Here is an 8,403-nt window from a genome sequence, read left to right as displayed (position 1 = left end):
TCATAGGAAATATTATATTCTGTATAACATGAAATTTTCAAATTGTGGAAATATATCTGTTGGTTAGAAGAAGATATGCATTGTGGACACTCGATCTGCAACCATTATACAAAATCAATGTTTTTGCTTATGCTCATGCCATATAATTCCATAAACAAGCGCACGAACACGCACGAACACACTCTAGTATGACCAATATAGTACAAACACATCCGTTCGCATGCCTGCTCGATACATTTTACTATTGCATACATGTGTTTGGAGAGCGTGGTTTCACGTAATACGTCGCATTAAGCTTATTTCAGCTTTTCTTCGATCTTTTGCCCTGGTTGTTATTTACCTGTGCCTTGTATTCTTTTTAGTCAAATTTCGCTAAGAAATCTCTAGCACAGGAATGCTTCATCTGTATACATAGACATTTCGAAGAAGAAGTGTTTCGTAATCGATTGGAATATTACTTTGACAAGAAGCATGTTATTATCGACGAAAGACTGAATCGCGATCAATCTAAAAGTGTATCGCAATCAATTAAGTATAACATCACATAAATACATATCATTGACGATCAACCGTAATACATAAACAAAAGCCGACTAGCGACGGTTTTGCTGGTGGCTATCTGCAAAGTATCATATAATTATAATAGAAATAACGAACTTCGCTAAAAATGGCTCTTATTTATTATACCCTACAGTGTTTGTGGACAGGATGTATTTGCTTTATGCGACTAAGTCATATTTAGCATTTAAAGGGACTTTATATTAAATCGACATACGTTTGTCTGCCCGTCCTTCTGTACGAGGTCTGTTCATGTATTCTTGTTCTTAACCTATAAGTCGCAAATTTTTAAGATACTTTCACGGAATTTTGTACACTGGCTTGTTTTCGCACAAGGCCTAAACCTTCTGAAAATGGATTGGATCGGACCACTTTTGCGATTAATCGCGTAATGTGAAACAAGCACTTATATGAAAAACAAATAAAAATATCGCACTCGGACAAGGCCAACAGATGTTCGCCCAAAAATTATTCATTATTTTCATGTAAAGGCTTACTACGTCCTACTGAAGTCCCCACATTGGTGTGACTCAAATTTTGCAAACTTAATAAAGATTTTATTATTTTTCATTGAGTTAAGTTAAAATATCAAATTGTTTTTATAAATCAATTTTAATCGTAGACCATTACAAATTTTTCTTTATTTGGCGTATAATGGGTTAATTTCTTATGAAAAATCTTACATGATTGTATAGACTTGCATGGCTCAGATATTGTTAGGTTAAGTTCAACGTCAAATTGCTATAATGGGTCAATTTTTACTATGTAATGTTGAAAATTAAACATGTTTACTATAAAAAAATTAATTTGTCTACGTTATATAGGAGGAACTTCAAAAAATTGCCTTATCCGATAAAAATTTTTTTAGCTAACCGCCAAAATGAATGCCGAAATGTTATTACTTAGCGAGGAATTTTAAAAACTGAAATTATTCTTCATATTCTTCATAAGATTTAGGGAAAAATTTGTTCGATCCAACATGCATTCAATAGTGTTCGTCCTTGGTCCCGGAACACGTCAGTGTACGAAATTTCATCAAAATTGCTCAGTAATTACGACCTATAAGTTCAACACAAAAAATACAAAATACATTGACGAACAACAGACCAGCCTAGAAAGTTTTAGAAAATGGCCCTTGAAGTCCTTTTGAATGTTGCGCACATCGGCACAAACTGAATATACATACTCGGTACGATCAATGCTGAAGAATATAAAAACGATTATATTATATTATATATTATAAAAAAGTTGCTCACCATCGAGCATTGGAAACAAATCTGGCATCGTTCTCGTTTATTTAAAATTAAAAACTTTATCTTTAAGTCAAGCTTTGTGTGTGTGTTGTTTTTTTTTTTTTTGTTTTGTATAAAAATTTGCTATCGTAATCAGAATAAAGCTCTACACTGGCTATAAATAGCTTTCGATTAGATAAAGCGTTGAAAATACATGTGTTGGTTTATACTTGAAAATTGTGCAGAACAATATCTCGGAACTTTTAGTTTTTCTCAACTAAACCAATTGAAGATTTTAACGCGGACAAAAAAAAACAAGACCAGCCGAATACGAGGGTGAAGAAAAGAAAAAATGAGACGTCTCTTACAACAACAAACACGCAAGCTGCAACGTGAAGAGTTATTTTCAACAGAAACCGGTAAAATAGTGGGCGGCTTTGCTAAGCCATATAACGATATACCGGGGCCAAAAGGACCGTTGAGTTTGGGTAATATTTTCAATTACTTACCAATTGTTGGTAGTTACTCGTGGCTAGAGTTGCACAAAGCCAGTCGCGACAAATATGACAAATATGGCGTTATCGTTAAAGAGACTATGATACCCAGTGAGGATATTGTCTGGCTGTATGATCCCCGAGATATAGCTACCTTACTAAACGAGAAAGATTATCCATTACGTCGAAGTCATTTAGCATTGGCTAAGTATCGTAAAGATCGTCCCCATATTTATAGATCAGCAGGCCTATTGCCAACGTAAGTAGAGGAAAAATGAAAAATTCACAAAAATTCTATCAAAATATACATATAACACAAATTTAGCAATGGCAGTGAATGGTGGCGCCTACGTTCTGAATTGCAAAAAGAAATTAGTGCTCCAAAATCTGTACGTAGTTTCCTACCTGACGTTGACGAGGTGACAAAAGAATTTTTACATTATTTACCAAAAAATCAAAGTTTCGATGCTTTACCAAAGATATCACGTTTAAATTTAGAACGTAAGCGCGTCCTAGCTAATTATGAGTGTTCATCTGCCCACTAATTAATGATTCGAAATTTTTTATAGTGACCTGCCTAATAACGTTTGGTGAACGACTTGATTCATTTGTGGCCGTTGAACAGCTACCTAATTCGAGATCTTCAAGACTTATGCTTGCTGCCGAAACAACCAATAGTTTAATTTTACCCACCGATCAAGGCTTTAAATTATGGCATTATTTTAAAACGCCATCTTATATCAAATTAAGCAAATCTCAAGAATATATGGAAAGTGTTGCTATAGATCTGGTATCTCAAAAATTATGCTTTTTCAAGGAATCTGGTGCCGGCAGTCCTTCAACGCTACGAAGAACTTCATTAATCGAAGAGTATTTAAAAAATCCTAATCTAGATTTAAGTGATGTTGTAGGAATGGCGGCTGATTTGCTTTTGGCAGGTATTGACACCACATCATACACTACAGCCTTTGCACTCTACTATATAGCCAAAAATCCTCAGGTTCAGCAGAAACTGTACGAAGAATGCGAAAAAGTTTTAACGAATCAAACCTCTCCCCTGGAAGGTGATGTGCTTAACACGGGAGTACCTTACGCTAGAGCATTAATGAAAGAGGTTTTTCGCTTAAATCCCATATCGGTGGGTGTTGGTCGCATATTGCAACGCAATCTTATACTTGGCGGCTATCATGTCCCTAAAGGGGTAAGTAAATCTGCATATTATCCTATTAGGAAAAACAAGACAGAAGAAAATGTTCAAAGGCGTATTAATTCATATAATGCAGACTGTGGTAGTAACACAAAATTTGGTTGCCTGCCGTTTGGAATCGAATTTCAAAGATGCCTTAAAATTTAGACCAGAACGTTGGCTTGATCACCCTAGAAGTTCTATGAATCCGTATTTGGTGTTACCATTCGGTCATGGCATGCGGGCTTGCATAGCTCGTCGTTTAGCGGAACAAAATATACTAGTGTTCCTAATACGGGTAATATTTAACATATGCACATATGAAATTAATTTATGTTATGCTTACTCGGATATAAACCTAAAACTCTTTGAATTTTTTAGCTAATACGTAACTACGAAATCATGTGGAAAGGCAACGATGCTGAAATGGATATTAAAACGTTGCTAATAAATAAACCAAGTCTGCCGGTCGATATTGAACTAAAAGAAAGATCATAAACGTACCGTCATTTACAAGTCTAATCGCCTAGAACGTTGTTAAAAACGTATAAGCGTTTAAATCTTGCATCTGATTTACATGCATAAAATCGAATGTAAATTAGCAGTATATACCTATATAGGTTTCCTCTCTTTTTATTTTTATTTTCATTATTATTATTATTATTATTATTATTATTTTTATCAACAAATTAGATTTAGTTACGTACATACAAACAAACATATAGATTCTTTTATATTTCATGCAAGAGGGGAAAGAAAATCAATCAACGCTATTTTAAATAATCGAACATTTTTGATATATTTGTGTATTTATACATGTATATATATCTACATATATATATATATACTTATGTATATACTTATATATATATATATATATATATATATATATATATGGATTTGTGTCTGTTTATTTCTACGAGCGTTTGTATTACACTTAAGTAAGCGTGAATTAAAAAAAGAAAAATAATTAAAAAAATTACATTTAAATATATTGTTTTATAAAGGAATTATATACTAAAAGGCCTACTTGTTGATGGACTATAGAACTATTTGACCTTGTCTTGTTGGTGTCTTCAATTTTTTATTAACGTTTATTGAAGATGTTAAACAAAAAATGTTTGCTCAACTTTGATACCCGATTTATAACGAGCTGAGGTCAAATAATAAGACATACAAAGTCATTATTTTTCTTATTGTATAATAAAGGGGTCTATGCTAATCTATCTGTTGGTTAAGACCGTCAAATTGTTGCAGTTTTCTCTCAGAAATGGCTAGATGACACATTAGTCTTTTTTACTTAACTATGATATACATTTATTAAATTAACAAACTAAGGAAAGACATACATACATTTTCGATTTATATGTTCGTAATGTTTTCCTATATAAATATGTGTCTTACACACCTTTTTTATACATATATCTCTAAATTCAATCTCTAAGCTTGTTCTTCAACGTTTACTTTCATTTCTAAATTTGTTTGTTTTTTTTTGTTTTTTTTCAATCCAGATAATATTTCCTTCTACGTACATTTCCCTAATTGTTGCTAAGTTAACTGTTTGTCGTAGACATATTTTATATTTACGTATAATGTCGTCGAAAAATGTCGACGGAGCACAATCTCATATTTCCTGACTTTATGCAAGAATAAGCTTTGGTGTTAAACATTATTGCGCACAATAAATACATTTAAATGATTGCAATGTTTGTGTCGAGGATGTTCAAGCTACGGTTGACGGGCCACGTGTAACTTAAAGCAAATATCAATAGTCAACCTAATAATTAGATTTATTGTTATATGTTATTAGAAATAATTAAATAACAGCCCGTCTAATTCCCTTCCGGCCCAGAAATGTCGAAAGTGCGAATGCCCTTGATTTATATGAAATTTGGTAGTGGTGTGTGCTCTTGGCAAATATATGAACGAATGATTATGAAAGCACAAGTATTCAGTAATGCTTTACGGATATATGTTAAATGTCTCTACGGGTATTCATATTTATTAGGTTCTGCTCACTGGTTTACAATTCCAGTAACAGAACTTCCTCGTGCTAAAGTATGTTCAACGAGGTTGGATCCATCATACGATCATCATATAAACTTAAAGTTTTTGACGCTCGAACTTTTCGAACTGATGGTGGTACGTCTCCAGGTGTCTTCACTCGCTGGCTTGGATTTCTAAGCCGTTCACTACTGGCACGTGCATTAAAAACTTCGCGGAAAACTTCCAAACTGCGTTGCCTACGGAATTGTGGTTCAGACATAGAATGATTTCTTTCTGCAGCATCTCTTAGACTATTTGTATGCCGCAGAATCTCAAATCCACCACTTTCGTACATATTATTGTAAATGTTCTCTATTGGCTTTAAATTTGAAGAATTTGAACGAGGAATTATACGTGAAGGCGTAGATCGTCGCTCATTTAAATTTTTTAATCGTTGATCACCTCCATCTTGATTATTATCATTTTCCTCTTCAGTTATCGTAGATATTTGATTGCTTGGCATATTCGATGGAGACGATTGTTTCATAGTATGGCCTCCACTTAATGGGCTTAAGTCAAGGTTATTGGGTCGTCTTATTATGCCATTTCCATTGCATTCTAGCGATGTTTTATACTGAGCGGGTTTAACACAATGCGTCGTCTGTTCGTTATCTATAAAACTTATGACTACGGGATGAATAGTTGCATTCTTATCCAGGCCTTTTAATACGGCTACTTGACGATTATCCACCAAACTTGATTTTTCATCACCTCCGTTAATTTGTCGAAATACCTGTACACCTGAGTCTTCTGATTTACGGAAAAGCCTTTTCTGTATTAAAGCTCTAACTCCATGCCAGCCCTTTAGTTTTTTGTCCGTGTTGTGTTGCTTAGGGAAACCTTGTCCCATATTTGACGTCTCTTCACGAGTTAGAGAAGGGAACTTTTTAGAGTTTCCACCTGTGATAAGTTCCTCAACAGACACGTCGTCTTCCAAGCAAGACAAACTATGCTCTTCGCCTGCCTGAGATTGGAAACTATGTTTTTTGCTACGTTGTATTAGCCGTTGAGGCGAACGCGCAGACACAGGAGCTAAATTCCTTTCCAAGCAAGGATTACGTCCCTGATAGGGTTGAAGCTGTAACTGAGTTTGTATCAGGTGGTTTTTCTCAATTATTATCGAGTTACTTGTGCTTTGATCAGTGTCCACTATTTCTATTGTGTGCGAAGGAAGAATTTTTTTGTTAGGTGGCGGATTCAATAATGTTGATGTATCTGAGCAATTAATATCAACTTGATGGGGTATCGGGTCGTTGTGATTCGGACTTTCACTGGATTCTGCGATTTCCTTGCATAAATTGTTAGCACTTAGTAGAGGAGTGGTAGCTGTTAAATGATGACTTAAACGCAATCCCATATTTTGCACCTCATGCATACGCTCTTCTGCGCACAACGAAGTTAATCGTGCCTCGGCATCGTGGTCCCAGCAATCTTCACATGTGTCTCTAACCAATTTAGCGGCTGAACCACCACCCCAACCGTTAGGGAAAAGCGGTCTAGCCTTATGACGTACGACTAATGATTGCATTTGATCAAACGACGGATGAGACCCGACTTCCAGCTCATATGGTGCTTTATATGGTGGAGTTATCTGAGCGACCGGATAGAAATCCGTGCAACGTGTGGCTACTTCCCACAACACAAGCCCCAATGCGTACACGTCCATTTGTTTCAGCGATGCCTCGCAATCTCTTAAGTTTACGGCGCCTTCAAGAAGTTCTGGAGCCATGTACCTTAATGTTCCCACTTCGTTAATACTTTTCGTTTCTGCTTCTGCAATTTCTCCTTTGTATTCATAACGAGATCCAAATACTTTGAGAGCAAAACCAAAATCCGAAATGCAACATGTTCGATCTGATTTAACCAAAATATTACGTGTATTAAGATCTCTGTGAGCTATGCATGGTTTATGATCTTCTGCACGCTTAAGCTCGGTGTGTAGATGCGATAATCCCCTCGTAATGGATTTCACCATTCCGCAGAAAGTTTCAAAATTCATTGTGTTAGCTATTAGCCAATCTTGTAGGTTGCCCAACGGAGCTAGGGATAGAACCAGCTGATATTCCATTCTGCCCTCCAGGGTTTGCCGTTCATCAAAACCTAAACGTTGTAAATGAAAATATATAAAAATATCGTGTGAGCGTCGTGTTTGGCGACAAAATTACCAAAATAAGCCAACAACGCGGGGCTTTCCATTAGAGGTAGAGAATAAATATTCCTTTCGTTAATGAAATATTGGTGATGAGCTTCGGGAAAGATTTTCACAGCAACTTCCTGATCGTGTAGCAAACCTTTCATAACTGTTCCATATTTACCACTACCTAGCATACAAATTAAATTTAAATTGTCCACGTTACGTAAATTTGAACTGTATCCAGGTCCCGACGGTGCTAGGGGTGCCTCTTCTGGCTCAGACTTTTCTCTTGCCGTTCGACAATATATAAAGAATGTAACTGTCGTTATAATCAAACAAGCTGTCATTATAGCCAACCACAAGTTTGTAGTTGACCAGTTAAGAACGTCATGTGTGCCATAATAATTTTTAGAAACCGCAAACTGAGGCTTGGAAAGCTATTAATCAAAATTTCAAACCAATATATATAAAATATATGTATTGAAAACAATTTGAGCATTAATGTACCTGCAAAGGCGAAGACTCAACTACAGCAACATTACGATTGCAAGCTTCACCGGAACAACAACAATAATATAAGGAAGTATTGCGCGAAGTCGGAGAAGAACTCACACATTCCGAGTGACTACAAGTGGCATTGCCCTCAGTACTGTCTTTCCAACATCCTTAAAAAAACAAATTTACAATTAAAAATTTAAAAAAATTTCCGCCCGAGCAGGGACTTGAACCCTGGACCCTTGGATTAAAAGTCCA

At 35.5% G+C, this 8,403-nt stretch overlaps 2 protein-coding genes across 2 annotated transcripts in view; one reads left to right on the top strand and one right to left on the bottom strand.

Moving 5' to 3' along the window:
• The first annotated feature begins 1,959 nt into the window (after window positions 1-1,959).
• Window positions 1,960-4,151, top strand: LOC119645257 (cytochrome P450 302a1, mitochondrial). The gene is made up of 5 exons (XM_038045367.1): window positions 1,960-2,543; window positions 2,610-2,785; window positions 2,854-3,485; window positions 3,568-3,768; window positions 3,852-4,151. The coding sequence occupies exons 1-5, from the start codon at window positions 2,143-2,145 to the stop codon at window positions 3,966-3,968; spliced, it is 1,527 nt and encodes a 508-aa protein (XP_037901295.1). The 5' UTR covers window positions 1,960-2,142; the 3' UTR covers window positions 3,969-4,151.
• A 425-nt stretch (window positions 4,152-4,576) lies between these two features.
• Window positions 4,577-8,403, bottom strand: part of LOC119631636 — a 4,760-nt gene continuing 933 nt past the window's right edge. Inside the window, exons 4-6 of the mRNA XM_038024019.1 lie at window positions 8,158-8,315; window positions 7,682-8,087; window positions 4,577-7,616 (exon numbers count right to left, since the gene is read on the bottom strand). Coding sequence (XP_037879947.1) covers window positions 5,524-7,616; window positions 7,682-8,087; window positions 8,158-8,315 — 2,657 coding nt within the window. The 3' untranslated portion in view covers window positions 4,577-5,523. The remainder of the gene's footprint in view (window positions 7,617-7,681; window positions 8,088-8,157; window positions 8,316-8,403) is intronic.

The sequence above is a fragment of the Glossina fuscipes genome, unplaced genomic scaffold (genome assembly GCF_014805625.2).
Source record: "Glossina fuscipes isolate IAEA_lab_2018 unplaced genomic scaffold, Yale_Gfus_2 1, whole genome shotgun sequence".
NCBI classification, from domain to species: Eukaryota; Metazoa; Arthropoda; class Insecta; order Diptera; family Glossinidae; genus Glossina; species Glossina fuscipes.
The sequence above is the reverse complement of the archived record's forward strand: the minus strand, read 5'-3'. Positions and strand labels throughout refer to the sequence as shown.